Source organism: Urocitellus parryii, chromosome 16 (genome assembly GCF_045843805.1).
Source record: "Urocitellus parryii isolate mUroPar1 chromosome 16, mUroPar1.hap1, whole genome shotgun sequence".
Taxonomy (NCBI): Eukaryota; Metazoa; Chordata; class Mammalia; order Rodentia; family Sciuridae; genus Urocitellus; species Urocitellus parryii.
In genome coordinates, this window is record NC_135546.1 from 18,144,335 (window position 1) to 18,170,972 (window position 26,638).

Sequence of the window (26,638 nt, forward strand, 5' to 3'; positions counted from 1 at the left end):
GGCTGAGCAGCCTCGTCCCCTCTGGCCAGGCGCGTGTCCAGCCCCAGGCTCCGCAGGGGGACATCTGGGGAGCCCCGTCCCTATTGTCCCTGGCCAGCACAGGGCTCCATCTCAGAGGTCACTCCAGGCCCCTCCTACAGGGAGGCTCCTCTCTGTCCCCCAGGGAGGAGCCTGGTCCCTGTCCAAGTCCCACTGGGAGGGTCCCCCGCTGTCAATCCCCCCCGCATCTCCACAGTGGCCACCACCTGCTGTCCCACTGGCCACAGAACCTGGCCCCGCCCCCTGCTCATTTCCTCAGCCGCTGGGGCCTTGTCTGCTAGGCAGGGTGCCCAGCCTCCCCCTCCCCACCCCTTCAAGCTGTCACCAGGATCTGGCCCCAAGGACTTCCTGCCTCCAGCCGCCTGACCTCCTCCTGGTATGTTCGTCCAGTGCCCCAGGCCGGCTCTACCCCAGGGCCTTTGCATGTGCAGAGCCTTTGCTTAGGAGGCCCCAGCTCACCTGCCTGTCCCTCCCACCTCCAAGACGGTGGCTCCTCCTTTCCCTTTTACTTTGGTGGGGGACTGGACCCGGGGCTCTGCCACTGAGCGTCACCCCCAGCCATTTTTATGACTTTATTTATAGACAGGGACTTGCTCAGTTGCTGAGGCTGGCCTCAAACACACAATCCTCCTGCCTCAGCCTCCTAAGTCGCTGGGATGACAGGCGTGTGTCTTCGCCCCGACTGCCCCCAACCTTTTCATCTTGGCATCGACCCCCGGAAGCCGCTCACCCGTCTCTTTTCTGTGTCTGATCCCTGTCCCTCGTGGACGGCAGTTCCAGGAGCCCTGACCCAGCCCACCAGGCTACACCACAGGGCGGCCCAGAGTGGCCAGCGCCCAGTAGCTGCTCAGCTAACTCCGTGGGCTGCTGGGGACGCCTCTCCCCGGGTGCCCGGTTCCCTGAGAGGGAGGAGGGGATCCCAGGGCTGCGGTGGGGGGTGACAGTGACAGGGACCAGGCAGTATCACAGGGGAACCGCGTGTGTGCTGACAGCGCACAGAGCAGGAGAGGGGCCCCTGTGCTGCCCAGGACCCACATCCTAGACGAGGGACAGAGCAGCCCAGGACATGGCCAGCAGAGGCGGGGGGTGGGGACCTGGTGGCTTCTTCCTGGGGAGCCCTGGCCACAGCCCCAGGTGGAAGGGACTCCTCCCAGGACCCCAGGGTCCCCGAGGCTGGGAGGAAATGGGCCCCGGGTTCCAGGGGCGTCCCCTGGGCCACCCGCTGTGGGGCACCAGGTGGCTGATGGCCCAGGAAGGTCCCCCGGAAGCTCTCAGAGCTGGTGGCCACCTGCTCCCGTCCCTCCTGCCCAGCTGTGGCCACTGTGGGGGAGGGGACGGGACCTGCTGGCCAAGGACGGGCACCCGCTGCTCAGCTGAGCCCTGGGAGTCGCAGGAGACCCAAGACCCCTTCGCTGTCAGGCCACAAAACAATTCTTCTTTTGCAAAATCACATCAGGCCAGGTGGCTCCCTGCTGCCTGGGGACACTGGGGGACAGGTGGAGGGGGCTGCCCCAGGTGGCTTCTGCTCTGAGAGAGCACATCCCCACCCACAGGTTCACAGAGGAGGATACCGAGGCTCAGAGAGGCCTCCACCACAGTGGACAGCCGAGGCGCACAGGGTGGCCCCTGGGGCAGGCTGACAGGCACCGGGTCAGTCCTAAATGTCACTTGGGCAGTAAAAGGGCTGAGGTCGCTTGCAGACTCAGGCTGGGCCTGTCCCCAGTCCCCTTATTTCCTCTGCCCTGTCCCCACCCCTGTGGAGACTCAGGGCTAGAGGAGGGGTGGGGGCAGGGTCGCCCCAGCCAGGCCAGGAAGCGGCCCAGAGAGGTTGAGCCACTGGCCCGAGGTCACACTGCTGCCACCTACCGTTGCTGGCTGCTGGGCCGGGCTCCCAGGCGGCTCCGTGCAGGGGTGGCTCTGAGCCAGGAGGTGGCTCTGAGCCGTGAGGTCCCTCTCAGAGGCCTGAGCCAAGGTTCCAGAGCCCAGCCCCGGGTTTCCGGGCTGCAGGGGAGGCCGGGGAGGCCGGGAGGCCAGGCTGCGCACACCTCGCTCTCCAGATGAGCAGGAGCCGCTCACAGGGACCCGAAGACGCAAGCGGGAAACTATGCGCCCGGGGCGGCCTCCAAAGTGTCCCCCGTAGCCGCCTGCCCGGGGCTGGATCTGCTGATTCAGGTCTCCCTGGCTCCCGCCGCCGTCTGTCTGGCTGGGAGTGGCCCTGGTCCCGGGTGGGGACCCCAGAGGGGCAGGGCGCAGGCAGGCGCGTCTCCTGGAGCTGGGGACCCCCGTCCTGCGCCCTGGCCTTTATGGGCCTGGGGGAGGATGGCAGCTCCAGGGCAGGTGGGGAGCCTCCTGGGGGCTGGGCACCCAGGAAGTGGGACAGGGACAGGATGGCTGTGGCAGGGGACATCCACGGTGGGGGACACCCGGGGGATGGGTCCTGAGGCCCCGGGCAGCTCAGCTCCAAGCCCCACCAGGTCAGGCGAGTCGTCCCCACGGAACAGATGAGGAAACCGAGGCGCGGAGGATGTTGGACTGCCGTCCCCTCCCCAAGGCCACCCGGGCCAGTCAGGGGCTCAGAAGGGACAGGCTCCTCTCTGGCCACTGCCCGGGGGTTTCCAGCCACCAACCCCAAACCTCAGGAGATGGAGATGCAGGAAGATCCAGCCGCGTCCCTGGGAAAGGAGCGTCTGGCCCGGCCCCGAGTCCCCGCACAAGGAGGTCCCTCCCGGGAGCAGGCAGCCACTGACCCACCGCCTCTCTCCATCCCCGCAGCCAGTCGGCGCCCGTCCTGAAGGGCACCCCAGTCCTCATGTCTGCCCTGCTCCCCGTCCCAAGCCCCCGACACCCTCAGCGAACAGCAGAGACAACAGTGGCCCCTGTGACTCTGGTTCTTAGTGAGGGACAGTGGGTTGTGCGGCTGCATTTCCCTTTTCCCTTTGGCTACCAGGAAACTCAGCCATTTTTGCCTCAACAGAAAGACCTCAGGACCCTGCCCATGTGCACTTATCATCATCATCATCACCGTCATGATTGTTACTATTGTCACCATCATCGTTATTATTATACCGTGGGTCACAGTGTCCTATTCTGAAGGTGCTTTTCCTGGTCCCAAATATTATTGTTATTATTATTATTAGTAGTAGTAGTAGTATCAGGGACTGAACCCAGAGGTGCTTCACCCCTGCGCCCCATCCCCAGCCCTTCTTATTACTTTATTTAGAGACAGAGGCCTTTGCTAAATTGCAGAGGCTGGCCTCCACCTTGCGATCCTCCTGCCCCAGCCTCCCAAGCCACTGGGGTCCCAGGCGTGGGCCACCGCAGCAGTGCCAGGCCTGTTGTCTCATTGATCATCTTGCTGTAGGCGTTTCCTGTCAGCTGTCACAGATACGTTCAAAAGGAAGGAAGGAGAAAGGGAGAAGAAGGGAAGGGAGGCGGCCTCTAGTTTACAGACCAGATGCGGAGGCCGCCTCAGTCCCTCACCCTGAGGAACAGCCCTCGAAGGACAGCAGGTGCCCTGGGTGGTGTCACCGTTTGACACTTTCCAAACAGTAGCACCCGCCAAGCCTGCATGCAAATCACGGTGGCAGGTGACGCCCTTGCAGCAGAGGCCCTGGGCCTGGCCTCGGGTCCCGTGGCTTCCTGTCCCCTGGCTCCGTCCTCCTGCAGCTGCAGGCCAGAGCAAGCCCAGCTGTCCCCCAGGGCCCCGAGGAGCGCTGGCCGCCCTTCTGGTCCCCTGGCAGCCCCAGGGGAGAGGGTAGGGTGACCATCGGCGATCACATCTGACACTCCCCGGAGCTGGCAGGTGCCAGGTCCTGCTCTTTCAAGTGTCACCCGGGTCCTAAGAGCACGTCCAGGCGAGGGGCACAGCGACTCACGACCAGCGTTAAACCCGAGTAGCCTGGCGCCTGGCTCAGGACTGAGTTCTCAGCCGTGGTGACAGTGTCCACGGTCGCAAGGGACCACTCTACTCTGTGCTCAAAGAAGGAGTGTGAGCCCCACTTCAATGAGGCTCAAGAAACTCAGAGAGGTCAGGAGGCAGGGCCGGAGTCACACAGCTCAGCCCGCGGTGGATGATGTGTGACGGGTCTTGCACACCCTGCGCCTGCCCTGGAGGCCACACTGGGCCTCAGCCCAAGGCCAGCACACTCCTGACCCCTGCTCCCCGCTTCTCCCTCCATGCCTGCTAGACACCCCCAGCTTCCTCAAGGGTGCTGGATGCAGCCTCGCCTGCACTCCATCTCGGCTCCCTCCTGAACTCCAGCAGCCACACCACCCAGGATGGCAGGGCCACCTCCACACACATCCCCTGGTACCTGAGGGTCCTCACGGAGATGCAGAACTTCCACATGAGGTTCCACACGGCGCTGCCACCACCCTTCATGCCTGGCTTGGCGGGGACGTCGGTGGCCCGGGGGGTGGCAGCCCCCGTCCCCCAAGCCCGGCTGCCCTCGGGGCCAGGGGCTGGCTCTCTTCTTGAGTCAGGTCACTTCCTTCTTCATGGTCGCAAGAAGAGACAAAGGCCCCAGAGCCGGGAGGGTCCTGGCTCTCAGGGGCCAGGGCAGGTCCACCCAGTGGCGGTGCTGTCCCCAGGCCGGCCTCTGTGCCTGGCCCCGTGCGGCGGCTCCAGTCCCTCCCGGCTGCGCGTCCGTCACACCAGACCCGTGGCTTCTGCTCAGCCTCGCGGCCGCCTCCTGCCAAAACCCAGGGTGGCCGGGGGCCAGGCAGCCGTGAGTCACCAGGAGGGCGGGACGGAGGGGCGTCCACGGTGACGTGATGGCAGGGAGCCGCCAGGGGCGGGCCACATCCTCCCCTGTCCCCAGAGGCCTGAACCCAACACCCGCCCGTGACTGCCCCAGGAGCTGGCCGGGCCGGGTGGTGACCGTGGCTCTGACAGGCTGTTCCAGGGCCATGAGGCGGGAGGGACAGAGAATCAGGGCCACCCCCGGGGGCCAGCCGCCCTGAGGGTCCCCTCGGGGCTAAGGAGATGAAGTCCCGTCCCAGCCGTGTCACTCGGTGACTCTGGTGGTGGCAGGTCCCTCTCCCACCCCAGCTTCCTCGCTGGCCACTAGGACTTCGGGGAGCCCTGGGGACAGGTGGGGACAGGACTGGGGTTTGATCAGCTCCATCTCACACGTGGGGACACCCCTGCCCACGAAGTGACAGGGGTAGAGGGGAACCAGCAGTGGCTCTGAGGGACAGCCAGGGACAGCACGTGGGCCACCTCCCTAGACTGGGCCTGGGTCTGGGGTCAGTGAGGGTCGGGGCCCTTCCAGAGGGGCCCAGCCGCTGTCCCCAGCCGCCACCCAGACAGCTGCCCCGGCTCAGGGAGGAAGCGGGGCTTCCCAGGCTCAGCCCCTGGGGACGGTGACTCACGGCTGCCGAGGCCCAGGTCACACGGCCCCGCCTCCCACCCACAGCCCCCAGCAGGTCCCAGGAGGGCAGGTGGCCTCGCACACCCACGGCTGACCCGTCCAGGACTGGGGGCCAGTCGACCCGGGAAGCAGGACAGAGCGGCCAGCTGCCCCCAGCACGGTCAGGCCTTGCTGGCCCAGGTCCCCTGCCCCCTGCCCAGGACGGGAACATCCTCAGGCCCGGCCTCTGTCCCACGCGGGGACCAGCAGCTGCGGCCGCTCTGTCCCTGGGCCAGGGAGGGAGCTTCCCTGAGAGCCAGAGAAGGTTCTAGAAGGGCCCCGTCCTCGGGGGCTGGGACCCCGGTCCTCCCTCCTCGTCACCGAGGGACTTCACCAGGCCCCAGAGCCACGGCCGCAGGAGGCAGGAGCTGCCTGGCCTGAGCCTGAACACGCTGGTGACGGAGGCTGGCCACCGTCCAGGCCACGTGGGCCCCTGGGGGCCCAGAGAGAAGGACCCTCACGCTCCACTCTCCTTCTGCTGAGGCTCCTGGTGGCCTGTCCACCCAGGGCCTTGTCTGAGATGTCCTCGAGGAGAAGTTCCCACGGTGTCTCCTGGGGGTGGACGCGACGGTACGACATGCCCACGGTCCCTTAGCGTGGCCCCTGCCCGGATCCGCCACCCGCAGCCACACAGGGGCCCCTCCACGGGGTCCCACGTATCCATCCACCTCCTCAGCCGTCCTTCCGTCCCTTCTGTCCATTCCTCCAGCCTCCACCCGAGTGTCCTTCTATCTGTCCATCTGTCCATCCGCCCATCTGTCCGTCCATCCCCCATCCATCTGTCCCCTGGTCCCTGGTCCCCGGTCCCCACCCAGGGAGGGACTCCCCACTGCCCTCTGCACAGCCCTCGTCCTGCCTCCCGGGCCCCACGGCTCTGGGGACCTGCACTCAGCACCCAGCGGCCAGGGCTGGTCACCTGAGCCCTCGCGCCCACTGGTGACAGACGCCGGCTGGGCGGGCAGCTGCTGGTGGGAGCGAGGACTGGCCCCAGGCAGGGAGAGGGGCCACTTGCAGGTCAGGCTGGAAACGAAGCCTCTGCAACCAGAGGCCTGTGGGTCCCCGTCCCCCAGTCCCCTGCCACGCCTGTGTCCCCTTCCCAGACGGAGAGACGGAGGCCCCCAGGCCCACAGGGCGCGCTGGGTCCTCACCGTCCACTTCCTGAGCTTGGGTGGCCAAGGGCTAGGGGCACCCTGGGGACAGCCAGTGGAGCCCGAGGACACCAAGAACAACCACGGCCCTGGAGCAGGACCTCGGGGTCCCGTGTTACAGAGGAGGAGACCGAGGGTCCAGATGCCCTCAGGACCCCTGAAGACGGACTTGGCTCCCACACCCCACCGGCCTTCCCTACCGATGTGGCCGGTCCTCGTGAACGCGACAGACTCCTTACTCGTCGCCGACTCCCCGTCCCCATATGAGTCACCCCACTTTCTGAGCCTCGGTTTGTCCCTCTGCAAAATAGGAGTAAGAATCCTGCCAGGCGCGGTGGCCCACTGTCATCCCAGGGGCTCGGGAGGCTGAGGCAGGAGGATTGCAAGGTGGAGGCCAGCCTCAGCCACTTAGCGAGGCCCTGAGCAGCTCAGTGAGACCCTGGCTCTAAACTTAAAAGAAAAGGGCTGGGGACACGGCTTGGGGTGAAGCCCCCTGGGTTCCACCCCCGGTGACAAAGGAAAGCCCACGGAGTGGGGACACCATTCCCAGCGCCGTGGCCAGGGCAGGCGGCCAGGCCCCTGAGTCCCCGCGGCTCCGAGGGCTCCCCTGCCCCAGATGTTCCCTTCCAAGTAGTTTCAAGTTTCCACCAGAAAAAACGTCACAGGCCTCCGCAGACAGCCAGCGAGGGCCACCGGCTGGGACCCGCCTCGGCCGCGGAAGCCACCCCCCCCCAGGTCACCCTGAAGACAAGGCCCTGCTCTTCCACGTCTCCAGCTGCTGTTTCCTGCCAGGACGCTGGGCTGCCCGCGGCCAGGAAGCGGGGACAGGGGGACGCACACCGCGGCCGGCCCAGGTAAGCGTCTGCGGCTCCTGGGACACAAAGGGATCAGAACCACCCTGGGGGTATGGGACAGGGCCACCCCCGCTGAGCTCTGGGCTCGACCTGCCTCTGTCCTGTGGCAGAAGTGGACGCTGTGGAGGACTCAGCTCCTGTGGCAGGTGGGGACTCTCCGCGTCACACAACCCGAGAGCTTTATGGCCGGTTTCAGAAGAAGAGACTGAGGTTCTCAGTGGGCAGGAGACTGTTAGGTCACAGGGAGGTCCCTGTGGGAGATCCTGGGGGGAGGGACACAGGTTCTGGCCTCTAGACTCAGGGTCGCCTGGTCTTTTCACCGTTCCTGTCCCCAGCACCGCATAAAGGTGGACAGACAGCCCAAAGGAGTGACATTGACCCACAGCTGCAGAATGATCACCAAACAAGACAAGTCCGTCCACCCAGGTGACCCCACGGACACCCAGAATGCCCCAGGCCTCTGGGCTCAGGGCAGTGGACACAGGAGATGGCTCTTTACATACGGGGCTCCCTCTGTGTGCTGCGCCCCAAGTCCTTGTCCTGTAGGGTCCCCAGCCAGAGGGAGCGGCACCCACCCACCATCTCATCTACCCGGGACCTGATGTCCACATTAGGTCCCCTCCTGAGGGACAAGGGGTCAGGGTTCAAGTCAGGGAACCCCGGGGGACTAGAGCCCCAGGTGGCCCAGCAGGGGAGGGGACCCCGCTCCTGAGCCCTCTGGCCCAGCCCCCAATCAGCTGGGCATTTGGAGTCCCCGGGTTGGCATGACCGTCCCCAGGCTGGCTGACCCGTCCAGCAGATGGGTGACACACCAGGGCTGACCAAGGCTCAGGAACGGGCCACAGCCTGTCCCCACCCCTGGGCCACCAGAGGGCTGAGGCTGACCCAGAGAGGGCTGCGGGGGGGACTGTGACAAAGCTGGCCTGGCCTGGGGCCCAGTCGGCCTTGGGTGGCCTTTGCGTGCCCACAGGGGGCTGGGTAAGGAGCTGCAGATGGTGGCCAGGCCACTCTTACCCCAGGACTTCAGTGCCTGTCCCTGAGCTGGGCTGGTTGGACTCTCGGGCATGAACCCGGGGCCCTTGACCCCCGAGCCCTGTCCCCAGCCCCTGGATTTTCTATTTAGAGACAGGGTCTCGCTGAGCTGCTCAGGGCCTCGCTGTTGCCGAGGCCGGCTTTGAACCGCGATCCTCCTGCCTCGGCCTCCAGAGCCGCTAGAAGGACAGGCGAGGGCCACCGTGCCCAGCCTGGGCGCTTGGTTCTTTGTCCTGACCTGTTTGGGCTGCCGACTGCTCCTCCAGGTCCCTGACACCGTGGTCACTCTGACCCCCTGGTCTGCCTCCCTCCCAGCCCATCCGGGGTCAAAGCGCCTGAAATAGAAGGACATGGTCCCAGAGAGGACAGGCCATTCTGTCCCGCCCTGTCCACCACACAGGCTCCCTGCTCCGTGCCCCCAGGGATGGCCCATCCAGAGCACAGCCCTGGGGACCAGGAAATGGGAGGCCTGCTGTGTCTGTCCCTGGTGGAAGCCAGGGGTCCCTGGGGACGCCCCCTACTTCCTCCTCCTCCCACGGAGGGCCAGGCCCTGCCCTGACCGCCATCAACCAACCCTGTCCTGAGGCTCCACAGCTGGAGGGGAGCCGAGGCTGGTTGGCCTCCAAGGGCCTCCACCCAGTGGCTCCTTGTCCCCCTCTCCAGCTGCCTGCGGAGCCAGAGTGGCCAGCACAGCTGCAGAGCCCCACCCCGTCCCCACTTTATTTGGGCACCAGGGGTGGAGCCCAGGGTCGCCTTAAGCCCTAGGTCACAGAGGGTGACCCCATTCGATGTGAGATGGAGGCTCTTCTTCGGAGTCAGCGCCGCCCCTGGTTTGAACTTACTGCATTCCTAAGAACACCCAGCACTTATTGAGTGCCAGCTGTATCCCAGGCACCCAGGCAGGGTGACCCTGACCTCCCACTTCGGCTCCAGATCCGGCGAGTCAGAGCGGAGAAGGGATCTGCCCTGGTCACCACGCAGAGTCTCAGCCTCACGGGCCATCTTACAAGCTCTGCCAGGGCCTGGCACTCCCAGGTCCCTTCTCCACGGCCACGGGAGGACCCTGGGACTCCCCAGAGAGAGGGCGGCAGAGCGGAAGTGAAGCTGCATGGTGAAGACATACAGAAAACCTGGCCCACACTCGGTGGAATATTACTCAGCCCTAAAGAATGAAACCAAAGCATTTGCTGATAAATAGACGGAGCTGGGGACGGTCATGCTACGTGAAATGGGCCAGTCCCCAATCGCCGCAGGCCGAACGTTCTCCCTGGTGTGCAGATGGCGACTTAAAGTGGGGCAGGGTGAGTGTGAGGTCACATGGAAACACCGAGGTTGTGTGGCTCCTCAGGGGTGTTCACTGGCCACGTCACAGCACGTGGACCAGCCACGGTCGAGGGTCTCTAAAGGTCGCAGAGTGCCACATCGCGCCTAAGGGTCCGTAAAACATGACACCGTGTTTCCCACTAGCCAGGTCACAAGGGCGGCCCAGGAGGACAGACACCAGACACAGGGAACCAGGGCGGGTCCCAGCTCCTGGGGACGCGTGGCACTTGGGAACCGCTGATTGCTGGCCTCCACAGGTTCCTCGCGCCTGTCCGTCTCCTTCAGGGAATCCCCCGGGGGACCCTTGGGGCTGGGGGACCTGGGCAAAGACTCCTGGGGACACAAGGGACTAAGGGTCCAGGGTGGCCCTCTGTCCGGTCCGCGGGGCAGAAGGCAGGGGCGCGAGAAGGCTCGCGCTGCTCTCTGGTGGCGGAAGCGGCCCAGAGACCCCTGGGGTGACACTCCAGGACTGTCCTGGATCAACTGAAGGCCACCAACGGGGATGACTAGCCTTCAAGGGGGACGCGCCCTGTGAGGGGACAGTCCCCACGCCTGCAGTCGCCCCTTGGTGCTGGAAGTCTGGGTCAAGCAGCAGAATGTGACACTGACCCAGGGCCACGTGCTTTCTGTCAGGACCCTGGGGCCGCCACCTGCCAGGGTCCTGCTAAGTGTGGGACTTGGGGTGGCCTCTGCCTGCTCGTCCCCAGAGCCCCGAGGGAGGTGAGCACCCCGCCCCAGGTGACACAGGCCCAGAGGGACGGTGACTTCCTAGGCTCCCAGCCTGCGTTCTGCCCCACACTGGGGACAACCACAGAGGGAAGGGGACCCTCCCAGTCTGAGCGTGTCCCGTGACAGAGCTCTGGGGCCCAGCTGACCCCTCTGCTGGCTCCCGGTGGCACCGGAGCCTGGCTGTGGGACCTGGGCCAGCTGCTTCCCTGTGCCTCAGTCCTTCACCTGGATAATGGGACACTTGTGTCCCCTGCTGCCAGGGTCAGCGTCCAGAACAGTCATTTGTTCTTTTTTGGCACCAGGGACTGAACCCGGGCGCTTCTCCCGTGAGCCATGTCCCCAGCCCTATTTATGTGTTATTCAGAGGGTCCCGCTGATTGGTGAGGCTGGCCTCCACCTTGCCATCCTCCTGCCTCAGCCTCCAAGCCGCTGGGGTGACAGCTGTGCATCATGCGCTGCTCAGGACCCTTGTCCGTGTAGCAGAGGCTCAGGGCCGGCCTTCCTTCTCAGCCTCAACCCCCTACACATGGCCTGGACACTCCTGCCTCACCTTTGGCCAGCTCTAACTCCTCACCAGGCTCTGTCTCCCTCCAGGACTTTGCTCGAGGACCATTTCCACCTGTAGTGCCCCTCGGCCGGAAAACCCCACCCCTCCACCCAGGTGCCCCAGCCTCCCCGGACGGCCTCCCTTGGCCACTGGCACCCAGAGCTCCATCTGTGCCCCGCCCTGACTTCTGCCGCCCAGGGGTGGGGAGAGGAGGCTGCTCTGTTTGCCTGGAGGCTGAGCCAGGCCTCACTGTTGGATCATGGGACTCCCAGATGCGACTCAGCTTGTGGTCCACTAAGACCCTCGTGGACATCCCACAGATCACAGGACGAAGCCCGACCCTGGCGAGTGGCCCCTCCCAGCCCTGTGGATCTGGCCACCTCTGAAGACACCTGCTTCCTTTCCTGGGCTCCCCTGCCCTCTGCCCGGAACCCCCTCTTCCCACCTCGGCCCAGCACGGTCCTCCATCCCTCTCACGGCTAGCGTGACCATCATGCCCGTGTGACGCCCCTGCGCCCAGCTGACCCCTCCGTCCAGGCTTCAACCTGACTCTGCCTGTCGGGCGAAGCCCTGGGCCTGCTTGCCCCAGGACCTTGGCACGTGGGTACTGGGAGAGGCCCCTCGGGGCAGCAGAGGCCTGGATTCAGATCCGCGGCCCCTCCCGCTGGGAGTGGCTGCCACTGGTCACATGCAGCGAGGCCACCCACTGGCTGCCACCCCAAAACGGGAACTTCTTTCCATGGCTCCTGGGGGACCCTCAGTGTCTCCTCCTGGAGGCAGCCCCCGAGAAGGGACAAGAAGAGCCCCGTGCTTGCCCAGGGCCACCGCCTGTGAATGGCCGCGGGCCCCACAGAGGGGGAAATGCGGAAAGCAAGGTCCCCAGGAGAGGTGGCAGGCGCTCCTCTGCACACCCCCTGGTCAGTGCCCTCAGAGGCCACATGGCGGTGGCTGGGGGCGCTGTCCCCACTGTCCCAGGCGAGGGCTTTTCTTGGCCACGGTGGCACATGGACACACACACACCCGAGGGCTTGTGGCCCCCCGCACCCTGACACTTCAGGGAACAACCCCAAGTCCCACTAGACGTCATCGGATCCAAATCCCTACAGATGAGGCTCAGAGAGGGAAGCCCACCCGCCCGAGGTCACACAGCAAGGGACGGAAATAGAACTCTGGTCTTCGAACCCCAAGTCGGCCTTCCAGGGCCTGGGGCTGGGGACAGGGTGGTCCCAGAGATGGAGGGACAGGGCCACAGCAGAGCCAGGCTGGGGACCTCGTCACCTGCACGGCTGCCCTCCTGTGGGTCGCCCCGGCCACGAGCAGAGACCCCCAGCGTCAGGAAGGGACAGAGGGCGTCCTGCGGCGGGCAGACTGTGCTGGCCCCCTGTCCCAGGGCCACCGTCCCCGGGGCCACTCACCTCTGGTAGCCGGGCAGGGGCTGCAGGCAGAGCAGCTGCCAGTACTCCAGGCAGACGGCCTTGAACTTGACCATGGTCCCTCCTGGTGTCCGCGCGGCTGTGGACGCTGCCCTGGCCACCCGGCCCGCTCACGGCCGCCCGCCCCGCAGTCCCCGCCTCCAATACAAAGAGCCACACAAAGCCAGGCTGGTCACGCTGTCCCTGGTGGCGGGTGCTTCTGGGGCCCCCCTGGGGACCCGGGGACAGGCTCTGGCTGGGTGGAGCCGCGGGGTCCCCGGCCCCTCATCCTGGGCACCTGGGGGTCGGTGAGCCTGTGTCCCCAGCCAGGTCCCGGGGCCCAGCAGGCACCTGGGCCGGGACGCTTCCACCTCCTGCCTGTCCGGTGGCCGAGGACAGGGACGTCCCCGGGGAACAGCGGAGGCACACAGAGCCCGGCCTCTTTTGGCAGCTGAGTCACATTCGGCGGAATCCCAGCCTGGCCTGCGCCAGGGGACACTTACCGCACAGCCACATGGTACCGTGGGGGCAGCTCCCTGGGACACAGGAAGAAAGGCCCGGCCACCGTGGTTGCCAGGCAACGGGGACACATTGATAAAATCTAAAATGGAACCCGATGACAGCTGCTGATTGGCTGCTGGGAAGGGGACCCCGTGGCGAGGGAGGGGGGGAGGGAAGTGCCCGGGTGGAGGGGCCAGGGCCAGCCGGGGCCAGTGTCACACAGGGGAGCCCCAGGTGGCTTCAATCTGGGCACAACCCAGGTCCAGGCACCCTCCCTCCCCTGCCCTCAGGGCAGCTCTGGCCATGCCCCACACCCAGCCACAGGGGAACGTGGGGACTTCCTGCTGCTCTAAGAATCAAGCCAAGCCCCGTGGCACACAACTGTCACACAGTAGTTGGGGAGGCTGAGGCAGGAGGATCCCAAGTTGGAGGCCAGCCTCAGCAAGAGTGAGGCCCTGTCTCTAAATGAAGAATAAAAAGGGCTGGGACGGGCTCAGGGGCGAGTGCCCTGGGCTCCATCCCAGGGACCAGACAAATATAAAGAATGGAGGCCACACTACCCCCGGGGTGTCCCCCCCAGGCCACCATGATCTGGTCTCTGCTGACCGCCTGGCCCTGCCGGACACTCAACTACAGCAGCCCAGCCCCTGCTCCTCGCCTGTCTGACACCCTCCATGGGACACTCTGCAGTGACCCTGCTTGTCCCCAACCCCAAGGACAGCTCTAGGCAGACAGCCTCCCCAACGCATAGCCGCGTGGCCACTGGGTCATGGCCAGGCGAAGGCATCAAGGACTTAGGCCACAAGCACACCACAGTCACCCCTGTGGCCACTTCAGGCCTACTGACCCCTCCACAAAGCAGTGGTCGCCCTCCAGGCCCGCAGGGGGCCTCCGACCCCTCCACTCGGCCACAGAGGAGGAAACAGAGGCTCCCAGAGGACCCCATCCCAGCGTGTGCGCGCGGAGCTCTGGGGCCGCCAGCCAGGGGGGATGGAGTCACAGGCCATCCGTTTCAGGCCACCAAAGAGACTGGGTCCTAAGTGTCCCAAGCCAGGCTCGCTGGCCTCCAGGGCTGGGGTGGGGACCCGGGGGCCTGATCCCACGCCCCGTGGTGACCCCGGGGGACCTCCCCTCAATGTGTCATCTGCAAACGCCCTGCTCCTAGGACACGTCCCCAGCCAGCGGTGACTTTTGTCTCAGTGCCCCACCACGGGGGACATCTGGCAGTGTCTGCGGTCAGGTCTGATTGTCACATGGGGGGGCTGGGGAGGGTCTGGAGGGTGGGGGGCTCAGACCGAGGGGGAGGGGGGAGGGAGGGGGGGGCGCAGGACGCCCCCGACCCCCGGGCCATCTGCTCAGGGGACAGGCCTGTTGGCCAAGGTGGCAGGCTGGGCGCCTCCCCCTCCCCGGGGACAAGGACATTAGCTTGCCTCTCACGCCTGAGGCACAGGAAGCCGCTGAGCCTTTGAAAGGCGCTGTGACTGGCTAGGACCTTTGTCCCTGGTTCCCAGGCTGAGGGGCGGGCGCTGTGGGGGCAGGGAGGGCCTGGCAGCGCAGAGGTGGGTGGGACCTGGCCCTGGCCCTGGGCTGGCCCAGTGCTGCTTCCACTGGGGGGAGTCTCAGTTTTCGTCACCCGTGAAACGGGAACACGGCACCAGTTCCATCTCCGTGCAAAGTCCCCACAGGGTCTGAGGGCAGGACGCCGGGCCAAGCACGCCTGTGTTTCTGCAAGGTGACAGGGACAGGGCAGGACCCACGCAGCACCTGCCTCCTTGCAATGTGCCCCGTGCACCTGCCACAGGGCCTTTGCACAGGTTGTTTCCACCGGGCAGGCGGGATGCTCTCACCCCCCTCTCCTTCCAGGCTCTGGTTAAATGGTGTCTCTCCAGAGCGGTCTCCCACGCCAGCCTCCCTCGCCAGCCTCCCAACGCTCCGTTCCTTTCCCACCAGTTTATCTCCCTTCCCTGCCCCCACCACCAGCCGACACGCTGCACGGAAAACCAATTTCTGCCAGGTTTGGTGGCGCACGCCTGTCACCCCAGCAGCTCAGGAGGCTGAGGCAGGAGGATCAGAGGTTGGAGGCCAGCCTCAGCATTTAGAGACACCCTCAGCGATTCAGCGAGACCCTGTCTCTAAATAAACCTGTGGTCACACAACTGGGCTCAGTCCTGGTGCCAAAAAAAACCCAAATAATTTCTTGGTGCGTTGGTGCAGGTCGCCCTGGACACCTGAGAGTGCTGGGGGACATCATGGCGGGATAGCGGAGGGAGTGGGGCTGGCCCAGGGCTCCTGCTGGCCCCGACTGCAGCTCTGTCACGTAGCCTCCGCGGGCACAGCCGGCCACCCCTCCTTCTAGGACCCCCAGCAGGGCACCTGCCTGTCCAGCCAGGGCCCAGTGACTTCCGGGCCCTTCCTCCCTGGCACCCGGCCCACCCTGCACTGGACACCCATGGACCTTCGGGCACCGGGAGCCAGCCTGGCGGGGACACACGTGGCTGTGTGGCCACCTGGTGCCAGGGGGCGTGGTGGAGGGCATGGCCACACATAGGTGCGCGCGACCCCATGTCAGGCGGAACTGGCCACGTGGCGGCTCCAGGGCCCTGTGGGTGTGAGATGGCACTCGGGGACAGGGAGGTGGTGACGAGCCTGGGCAGCATTCACACCGAGGTCCCCAAGTGTTCCCAGGTGGACTCTCCAGCCGTGACTTCCTGTTTTGGTGCCAGGGACGGAACCTGGGTCCCTGACCCCTGAGCCCCGTCCCCAGCCCTTTTTCTATCCTATTTACAGACAGGGTCTTGCTGAGCTGCCGAGGCTGGCCTCCAACTTCCTATCCTCCTGCCTCAGCCTCCGAGCTACTGGGATGGCAGGTGGGCGCCACCGTGCCTGCTCCTCATTGTGACATCTGAGCCCATGAAGAGTCCTGTCTCGCCGGGCAGTGGAGAGGACACACAGCGTCCTTTAAACAAGATGGTTGTCACCACAGTGGGTGTGACAGCGTAGCCTGTGACAGTACAGGGGTGTGTGTGGGGTCCAGCCCTGTCCTCGGGAGCGCATCCTGGGGGCGTCCTGGCTCGGGGAAGAGGGGCCACAGGTGGCCACCCTGGCTTTGGTCCTAGCCGCTTGCCCTTAGGGGACAAGGGGGTGCTGGTTCTCCCGCGGCTCCCGGGCCTGGGTGCACACGGGGAGCGGGGTCCTCAGGCCGTCCCCGTGGAGACGGGAGAGAAGTGACATGGGACAGAACTTGCAGCGCTCAGTGGGAGGCTGCGTCTGGTCTCCAGGGTCATCCACGGCCACCCCGGGCGCTTTGAGGGCCCCAGCTCGGCCCTTCAGGGTCCCATAGGGCTGCAAGGAGCAGAGGAGGGTCCTCGGGAGGGTCCCCGCACCCCGGCCACCGCCTGCAGGCACCGCGTGCTGTCCTCGTCCGGTGGCTCTGCCAAGCGGAGGCCCCACAGCCGCCCAGGGCTCCGGCCACCAAGGGCCTGGCCAGGTCAGCCCAAGCGCTGCCCTTCGAGGGGACACTGAGGCTGGGGACAGAGGTGACTGTCATTTCCTATCATTTGCAGGGCTGGGGACGGGGCCCGTGGTGGGGCTCACTGGGCGCCGTCCCTGGCGTCTCCTTAATGTCCAACGCGACGGGCCACCCTTCCTGCCCGTGCCACCCACCCTGTCCCCTCCGTGGGAGAGGTGTCAGTCCCCAGATGTCCCATAGGATGCTGGCGAAGCCCCGCAGCCCCCTGAGCCGGGCAGCTCTGCGTGCTCCATGCTGGACACGGGCACCGCAGTGGGGGGGACTGTCCCAGGACGCTGTGACCTGGAGAAGGGTCCCTGCAGGGCTGTGGGTCTGGAGTGGACGGGCCACGCCTGTGCCTCGGCAGGGACCTGGGCACAGAGGGCGGACAGAGGGGGCTGGGGGCGGCTCTGTGGCCAGCGCTGGCCTGGCTTAGGAAGTCCCCCCCGGTCCCTCCCTGGCAGAAGTAAACAGCAAACAGGAAAAAGAGGCCCTGGGGGTGGCTGGTGCCACCCAGGAGCCCTGAGGTCACCAGGCTGCTCAGGGGACCTGGGGCAGGTCCCCAGGGAGCTGAGGCAAGGGACACGCCTGTGTCAGTGCCCTAGTGTCCAGGGCTGGGGAGGCCACGGCCCTCCCTGTCACATGGGTCCCTCCCTTCTGTCACACACTGAAGCCGCCGGGTCACAGTCGCAGCTGGACAAATGACCGCCGGCCCGGCAAGAAGAGTCAAGCCCCTTTGTGGCTTCCGGGGTCACCTGAGGGGCTGTGTGGCCGGGCAGGCTGACGTCACCAGGGGTGGACACATGGTCACACCATCCCACATCCCGTCCCTGCTCCCTGCCTGTGGGGTGTGGCCGTCCCTCCGCCCCCTGGACAGCCCTGGGCAGCTCCGTGTGCTCAATGGGGTCTCTGTGTGGCGGCCACTCCTCTGGGCCTGGTTCCTGGGTCGGTGGGGACACAGGGAGGCCACCTGAGGGCCCTGGGTTCGCGGTGCAGGGGAGGAGGCTGGGCCGGGGCGCTCTGGACAGCAGCTCTGAGGGCTTGGCCATTCCCAGGCTCTAGAAGTTTCCATGCGGCCTCTGCCCCGAGCCTGCCCAGGGCCAGGTCTGGTCACCCGTGTCCGTGCCACCCATGGGCCCCCAGATAGTCCCCTACGAGGAGGCCCAGGAAAGGCTGATGCTGGCCACCCGGGGACACCAGGGACAGGAGCCTGCCCACCCTGGCCTTCTGCCACCCTGGACTGACCCAGGGAGCCTCCTGCCCCTGCCACACGGAGGCCCAGGGACAGCCCTGTTGCTGGACCCCGATCAGGGCACCTGGGCTGGGCCAGGAAACCCACCGGGTCCCACTGTCCCCTGCCTGGGCCCGGGTTTCCTCATCCGCTCCCGTGGCCTCCCTCAGACCCCAGGCTCCTCCTGAGGAGGGACCGTGGATGACGTCCCCGAGGGCCACCCTAAGGGAGGCCTCCTTCAGAAGGCCACAGAGCGCCCCTGTCCTGTCCCTGGCTTTCCATCCTGGCGCTGGCCAGACAGCCCTGCCCACAGCCCAGACAGGATGGAGGCCCCGGGCACAGGGAGCCACTGTCCGAGGCCCGGCCTCCACCCGCCCCGCCCAGCGCTCAGCGTCTGGATGTCTGCTGCCGGGAGGGCCAGCCTGGGGGCCTCCCTGGCCAGAGCCACCCGGGCAGCCTGGGCGGGACCTGGGCATCGCTCCCTCCAGGCCTCATTCCCAGCCTCCTGCTGGGAGGTGTGTCTGGACAAGTCTGCAGAAGTGGGGTCCCACCCACCCGCGCCCCGCAGAACCCAGTCCACGCCAAGCCCTTTCTCTCTGGGAACTAGGGGTCCCCAACCCCTGAGCCCCGTCCCCAGACCTTGTTATTGTTTATTTAGAGACAGGGCCTCACTGAAATTTCTTAGGGCTTTGCTAAGTGGCTGAGGCTGGCCTCCCACTGGCGATCCTCCTGCCTCAGCCTCCCGAGCCATTAGGATGACAGGTGTGTGCCATCGCGCCTGGCTGTCCACTCAATAGTTTTGCGTCCTGGAGGGTCACAGGTAATTGAAAATACAGCAAGCAAGCACTGTGGGTGACAGGGGCTGACTGGAAGTGCAGTTCCCGCTCAAGACCACCTGTGATTCGAGGGGAGCTTGTCCCTGCTTTACAGATGTGGAAACTGAGGCCCAGAGAACTGCCCGGAGCATCTCGGTGTGTGCTCAGAGCACAGGGTGACAAGGAAGGGGGCAGACAGACATGGCCACCGCCTCTGTGGGCACAGGGTGCAGTCTAAACAGTATGGAAACACACGGCTGGCACTGTGGTGCCCGCCTGCAATCCCCAGGACTGTGGAGGCTGAGGCAGGAGGATCGCAAGGTGGAGGCCAGCCTCAGCAACTCAGCGAGACCCTGTCTCTAAATAAAATATAACAAGGGCTGGGGATGGGCTCAGGGGTCAGTGCCCCTAGGGTCAACCCCTGGCACCCAAAATAATAAGTAAATCCACACAGAGATAAGGCCTCTTCATAGCCAGACGGTGGGGCCACCAGGAAATCCGTCAGGGCAGGCCCTCCGTGGGGGTGAGCTGTCCCCAGAGCTTGGGGACCAGGGAGGGACTCCCTAGGGAACGGGCAGGGTGAAGGCCACGGAGGGAATGAGCCCCACCCAGCTGAGGTGGGTCCCTGGCACAGGTGGCACAGGGCCGGCAGGCACTGGCTGCAGTAGGAAAGCCCTGGCTTTGTCAGGGAGGCCCAGCCCGGCAACAGAACCTTCCAGAAAGTGCCCCCGGGACCCCAGTCTCTCGCACCACCCCCGCAGTGCCCGGGACCACTACTCTCCTCATCTCTCATCACCCTGTGAGGCAGGAACACGAGGCACCCGCCCAGCTCCAAGGCCAAGGGGGCGTCCGTCAAACCCCTGGGGCCACCTGGCCCTTCTGGAGTGTCCTTCCCGGGTCCTCAGAACGGCACCAGAGTCTCCATGTGGCCAGGCCTGCGCCCCCACCCCCACCAGCTGCTTATCTCACTTTTACAGATGAAGAGACTGAGGTTCTGAGAGGCCCACATCTCCCCAGCGCTTTCAGCTGGCCCTGCCCAGCGCCTGACCAGGACCCATGGTGCTCTGTCCCCTGCCCTCTGCCCCAGGCCTTGGGTGCACGGTCAGCCCAGGCCTGGCCTCCAGCCATGGAACATTCCGCACCCACCGCACCTCAGGGCAGAGGCTCTGGGTGGGAGAGTCCCTGAGACCAGCATTCCTTCCACCTCGGGGTCCCTGGGGTCTGCGGGGGTCACTGGGTGCTGGGCAGCAGCCGCCTCAGCACCCCCAGCTGCGCGCATGTGATGACATTTCTCTTGGAGACGACAGCAGCGCGTCTCACGCTCCGGAGCACAGACCGCCTGGGGCCACTGGGACTCGGAGGAGGAGGCCGGCCCTGGCCGGAGACTCTGTCCTGCTGCAGCTGGGGCCCAGCCCCAGGCCCGGGCCAGGGAGGGATGGCAGGGGAGGAGGAGGATCTGGGGAGAAGCCGGCCAGGGCCACTAGAGGCCACTGCAGCCGGCTCTGTGCCCCTTGCCTGGGACCGGGACGCAGAGCAATGTCCGGCAGATGGCCGCAGGGAAGGCTGGTGGCATCTGGCGGCAACAAGAGTCTTCCTCAGCCAGGGGGTGGGGGGGCAGCGTCCCCAGCAGGGCAGGCGAGTCCCAGCCTCTGATACAGACTTTCTGGACCTGCTTCAGCCTTTGGTGCCAACGGGGACACTCTGAATCCCATCCCCACCCAGGGCACTCGGCCACTGAGCCACCTCCCGGGAGTCTGGCTGAACGGCTCAGGGCCTCACCAAGTGGCTGAGGCTGGCCTCCAACCTGCCATCCTCCTGCCTCAGCCTCCTGAGCTGCTGGGATGACAGGTGGGCACCGCCACACTGGCTTGTGTGGCCTTCCTGAGGTGGGGTCTGGTCTTCGGAACAGTGTTCAGTGGTCAGACCTGTCAGGGGGTCAGCAGAGGTTGGTGACCATATGTCAACCTTGGTTGGAAGATTCTGGGGTTGTCAGTTGTCCTGTGGCTCACGGTCACAGAGGGTCTCAGCCCTTGCGACTCATCACCTGCTTCCCAGCTTTTAAAAATTGAATCAGCTGGGGGAGCACTCGGGGGAGCACCAGTGGGGAGCACGCATGGGGAGTACTCATGAAGAGCACCCGCGGGGAGCACTCATGGGGGAGCACTCATGAAAAGCACTCATGGGGGGAGCACTCTTGGGAGAGCACCAGTGGGGAAGCACTTGTAGGGAGCACCTACAGAGAGCATCGTGGGGAGCACTTATGAGGGAGCACTCATGAGGGGAGCACCTGTGGAGGAGCACCCGCGGGGAGCACTATGGGGAGCACTCATGGCTGAGCGTGTGCTCGGGACCTGTGAGGCCCTGGTCGTGGCCCCTGCACTAACAAAGAAGTTCCCCATGTCACTTTGAGGGACCTTTATATCCCTCTGCAGAGGAGGAGAACCATGTGGGGGGCCAACTGCACCCACTCCTCCCAACCACGGGGAGCACCCAGGAAGGTCCCCACCAGGACAGCGGCATGCTCTGAGGCCCCCGTGCTCACAGTCGGTGATGGACGCACACGCTGGACACTCAGGCCAGGACCCGTGGTCAACACCATCGCCCCCGGAAGCTGGGAGAACCCGCTTCCTGGTCCCCATCGGAGGCTCAAGTCCCCACCGAGGAGGCTCCGGGAGGTCCTGCCCACTGAGGCTCCCCCAGAGTCTGAGGCGTCCCAGGAAAGTCCCTGTGGACATCCCAGGTGCGCCCTGCCTGTCCCCTGCCTGCAAGTGTCTTGGGACACAAAACAGCAACCGCCTTTTGGTTGTCCCCAACACAGAGGGAGGCTGACAAGGGTTGGGGTGTGGTAGTGACCGCAAGGGACAGAGGGCAGGCTTCTGAGCCACACAGGCCTGCGGGGCCAGCATGGGCCTGGCCTGTTCTGCTTCCAGAACATTCCACAGCCCTGTTCCTGCTTCTGCAGAAGTCACAAAGGAACATGTTCTCAGGGACAGCAGGAGGAAAGCAGACAGGAAGTCAGACAGGGGGTGGGTGTCACTGCCAGGACAGTGTCATCGCAACATCTGTCCATCTCAGATTCTCTAGAGAAGAGGGATCGAGAAGAGTTGCGCTGGGAGAGCACACCTGTCCCCCAGGGCTCAGGAGGCTGAGGCAGGAGGATCGCAAAGTGGAGGCCAGCCTCAGCAACTGAGTGAGGCCCTAGGCAGCTCAGGAGACCCTGTCTCTAAGTAAAGTATAGGAAGGGCTGGGGACGGGCTCAGGGGTCACTCCCGGTGCCAAAAGGAACAAAGAGGGAGAGCCGTCCTCTGGAATCCAAGGTCCAAGGACGTCCTCATAAAATGAGTGTGCGCAGGACACACAGACATTCTCCCGTGACTTCAGGTCATCTCCAGGTGCCCTAGGATACCTCACCAAATGTCAACAGGTAGTGGTCACACTGCAGTGTGTTGGGGGGTTGGGGGAGGGGGAGGGGAAGAGGAGGGGGAGGGCTGGGGGAGGGGAGAGAGAGGGTTGGGGAGGGGGAGGGATGGGTTGGATGAGGGTTGGGTGAAGGGAGGGGGAGGGTTGGGGAAGGGGAGGGGGAGAGTTGGGAGAGGGGGAGGGGGAGGGGAAGAGGAGGGGAGGGCTGGGGGAGGGGAGAGGGAGGGTTGGGGAGGGGGAAGGAGAGGGTTGGATGAGGGTTGGGTGAAGGAGGGGGAGGGTTGGGGGATGGGGAGGGGAGGGTTGGGGAGGGGGCGGGGAAGAGGAGGGAGAGGGCAGGGGGGAGGGGAGAGGGAGGGTTGGGGAGGGGGAGGGAGAGGGTTGGATGAGGGTTGGGTGAAGGGAGGGGGAGGGTTTGGGGGAGAGGGAGGGTTGGGGAGGGGAGGGGGGAGGAGGAGGCTTGGGTGAGGGGAGGGGGAGGGGAGGGTTAGGTCAGGTGAGGGGGAGGGTTGGGTGAGGGTTGAAGGAGGGGAGGGGAAGGGGACTGTTGGGGGTGGGTCAGGGGGAGGGGACGGGGAGAATTGGGCCAGAGTTGGGGTGGGGGAGGGTTAGGGGAGGGTTGGGGGAGGGTTAGACACAGCCCTGGCAGCAGGGCTGTATCCTGGGTGCCCCGGAGCGGCTGGGCCGGGCCTGCAGGGCGGGGACACATGGCGCCATCATGTGGATTCAATGAGGCGCTCCTGGCCCTATCCCTTGGAACCTTCTGGAACCCCATCCCAGGGCTTCTCCCCTAGAGGGCCAGGTCCGTGGATCAGGAGTCGCACACCCAAGACCTGGGCTCCTGGGCACCGCCACCCACCCCTGCCTCCAGCGCCCTGCACCAGTGCCCTGAGGCCCGCAGAGCCTTCTGGGTGAACTGTGGCCTGGCTGTCCCCACACTCAACACCCCAGCAGCCCCCGAGGGTGACGTCACATTGCCTGAGGCCTGAGGCTACTCAGCAGGCCCCCCCCCCAGCAGGCCCAGCAGGAGGCCCAGCTGTCCCCCTGGTCACTTGACAGCCACTTGCAAACTCAGACTGACCCCAGGGTTGCTGGCATCTCTGGTCCCATGAGGGACACTGTCCTTGGTGACGCGCTCTGAACGGTGACAGTTCTTGGCAGAGCTCCGGACATCTCCAAGTCGGCTCTTCCCTCGACTGCGAGAGCAGTCACCTTCCTGGACAAGGAGCCAATTCAAGTCACACGAAATGCACTTCGGGGTTTATTTCTAGCTTTTTGCAGCACCAGAGACCGAACCCAGGGGCGCCTGACCCCTGAGCCCCGTCCCCAGCCCCTTTTTCTATTTTATTTAGAGACAGGGTCTCGCTGAGTGGCTCAGGGCCTCCCTAAGTGGCTGAGGCTGGCCTCCACCTTGCGATCCTCCTGCCTCAGCCTCCCGAGTAGCTGGGAGGACAGGGGTGCATTGCTGGAGCTCAGTTTTATTTCTATTGATATTTTTTCGAGACAGGATCTTGCTAAGATCCCCAGGCTGGCCCTGAACTTCTGGGCTCAGGCGATCCTCCTGCCTCAGCCTCCTGAGGATCTGTGACCACTGCATGCCATGGTGCCCGGCTTAAAATGAAAACATTTTGACTTTTTGCTTTTAAACCCAACTTGGGGTGCTGGGGATCGACCCAGGCCCTGCACAGGCTAAACGCCTTCTGTCCCCGCGGCCCGTTCAGTGGTCTAGATGTCAAACAGTTGAGGCTCCAGCCTCCACTCATTGACCCACGGACTCTCATTCCCAGAGACACCTGGACGTCCCTGGTCCAGGAAGTAGGTCAGGGAGTGCCACCTGAGGGAGAGTCCTGCCCTCCTCCTGGGTTCCCCACTGACCCCGTGTCCCCAGACTGAGCTTCTCAGGGGTGGATGCAGAATCACCACAGGCCTCTGTCTCCCTGTGAGGCTCAACCAACAGTGCTCAGAACTCCTAGGGGACCCCAGAAACGGGGCACAGCTGTGGCCTCCGGGCAGGGGACAGGGAGTGAGGGGTCACGTCTGCACCGTGCACAGACGTCGTTGGTGCCATATGGACGCGTCATCTCTCAGTGACACGGTCAACCAAACGACGGCAAACATAGCTTGTCCTGTGAGTTGGCCTCACCATCGCCACCTGCCTGTTCAAGAGAGGACACGTCAAAGCCACCACGTGCCACCAGATGACCACTATCTACAGAGCAAAGAAGGAGACCACCCAGCCAACAAGTCAGCAAGGATGTGGGAAAACTGGAACCTCGCGCAGCCACTGAGGAAAGGGACAGGCACAGCCCCACCCAAGACAGAGGTGACACTTTTTTCTTTTTTTAAAAGAACTGGGGACTGAACCCAGGGGTGCTTAGCCACTGAGCCTCATTCCCACCCTTTTATTTTAAAATTCTGAGCCAGGGTCTCTCTGTGTGGCTCAGGGCCTAAGTGGCTGAGGCTGGCCTCCAACTTGCGATCCTCCTGCCTCAGCCTCCCCAGTTGCTGGGATCACAGGCGTGGGCCTCCTGCGCCAGGCTCTTCAAGACACATTTCATAGACTCTGACCAGTGATCCCACTTCCCGTCTTGGCAGGTGACAGCAGGTCCTCGGCAGGCCTCTGCCTACTTACGTTCATGGCGCCTGTCACAAAGGCACGGGGACCGTGGGAGTCACTCACAGAGGCTCCCCGAGCAGTCGTTCCCCAGAGACAGGAGAGGGGGCTGGGAGTGGGACTGGGGGAGGGTGCGGGGACGATGCTGGGGGAGGGCGCAGCTGCTGTTGGGAAGATGGGAACGCTCTGCAGATGGATGGTGGCGGGGACCGTATGACAGTGTCAATGCACTTAATGTCACCGAGCTGCAGGCTCCAAGATGGCTCAGGGGACAGACATGTTCATATCCCAACTGTGTTTAGCTGAAAAAATTTTAATTGGGGGACTGAACCCAGGGGTGCTGGACCGCCGACCCCATCCCCAGCCCTTTTACGTTTTTATGCAGAGACAGGGTCTCGCTGAGCTGCTCAGGGCCTCCCTGAGTTGGTGAGGCTGGCCTCCAACTTGTGATCCTCCTGCCTCAGCCTCCCAAGTCACTGGGACGACAGGTGGGGGCCATTGTGCCCGGCTGCATCCCTATTTTTAAAAAGTCACTGGTGATTTCCTAGATTGGGTCCCAAAGGGATGCCAGGAAACAAAGGCAGGGCCTTGAGGGTAGCTGGTGACAATGGAGGGGTTCACACTGTGGCAATAGGGAGGGCCGGTGATGGAGGTGCTCAGAGAGGTGCGAAGCTGGTCACGGTGGCACACGGCTGTAATCCCAGAGACTCGGGAGGTTGGGGCAGGCCTCCCGTGTGTCCCCAAGCAATGCAGAGCTGGGAAGTGTCGCTCCTGCTGCTCTGGTTCCTATGCATAAGCTCATGAGCCCAGAGAGGCCAAGAGGCCTGCCCTGGGTTGCACAGCGAGTTGGGGGCGCTGCTGCGGCTCCATTTCCTGTTCCTGCTCTGGGAGGCCCCAGGAAGCGGGCAGCTCAGAGGGCCAGGGGCAGGGGCCTTCCTCCTCTGCCCAGGAAGGAACTGAGGGGCAGATGCCACCTCCTGGGCAAGGGTGGGGGAGGCAGAAAACAGAGGCCAGGCGCAGGGGAGGCTGGGAAGGGCCCGTGCAGCAATAGCGGGCACAGGGGCAGGGGCAGGGCCCAGAGGCAGCCGAGGGGGTGGGTTGCTCAGTCAGAAACAAGGCAGGCCTCGGCCAAGGACAGGGACAAACTGGAGCCCAGGTGGGGGCTGGGCCTGGGACAGAGCAGGACAGAGGGAGTCTGGGACAGAGGGGTCTGGAGGCTGCAGCCAGCCTCAACCCAGCACAGCAAGGCCCAAGGGGCCCAGGAACCACCCAGTGCCGCTGGGCACCAACCGCTGGGGTGGTCACGGGGCTTGGACAGGCTTCATCCCTCTGGGCTTGGGTGGAGCTGGGGCCACAAGACAGTGCCCAGAAGCACTTTGTCAAGGGAGGCCATCGTCACCAGGGGCCCGGCTACAAAGGGACCATGTCTTCTACAGCACACTCAGGGGGAAGCTGGGACCCAGACACGGCGGCCCACCCGTCTAATCTCAGTGACTTGGGAGGCTGAGGCAGGAGGATCGCAAGTTGGAGGCCGGCCAGCCTCAGCCACTTAGCCTGGCCCCGTATTAATAAAAAAGTCTGGGGACGTGGCTCAGTGGTAACATGCTTCTGGGTTCAGTGCCCAGTGACAGAGAACACTGGTGTCCCTGTCCAGGCTACTGGACTCAAGGGTGGCTGTCAGAGGGAGGCCGAGGCCTGACGAGGGTCTCTCTCACACCGTGGTGAGGACGGTTCAGATGCACATTCTCGGGGCCACCCTGGCTACGGGGAACAGTGTGGCCCTGTCCTCACCCTCTGGCCTCCTCAAGGACCCCAGCAGAGGGTCACCTGCTCTGCATGCAGCGCTGTGGTGACAGAAAAGGACAGCCAAGGCCCCTCCAGGCCCCCGGGGGGTCTTCCTTCTGGGGGACAGCTCGTCCCCCAGGTCTGTGCAGCCCAGCTGCGACCTCAGTCCCCTGCTCCGGGCCATCTTGCCGTCCCTCTCTCCGCACTCCCTGGTCTGCCCACACCTGTCCCAGCCCTGGAAGGCAGAAGCCATTTGTCCCTGGGCCGCA

General features: G+C 64.8%; 1 protein-coding gene across 5 annotated transcripts in view; it reads right to left on the bottom strand.

Annotated features, from left to right (window-relative positions):
- The window catches only part of Iqsec1 (IQ motif and Sec7 domain ArfGEF 1), a 179,699-nt gene that overhangs the window by 65,893 nt on the left and 87,168 nt on the right, over window positions 1–26,638 (bottom strand). The window contains exon 1 of one of the 5 annotated variants that reach the window (XM_077793538.1): window positions 12,499–12,899. The exons of 3 other annotated variants lie outside the window; for them this stretch is intronic. In XM_077793538.1, coding sequence (XP_077649664.1) covers window positions 12,499–12,572 — 74 coding nt within the window. In that variant the 5' untranslated portion in view covers window positions 12,573–12,899. Of the gene's footprint in view, window positions 1–4,352; window positions 4,685–12,498; window positions 12,900–26,638 lie in introns of those variants that run through there. One more of the 5 variants, XM_077793539.1, reaches the window with a different exon arrangement.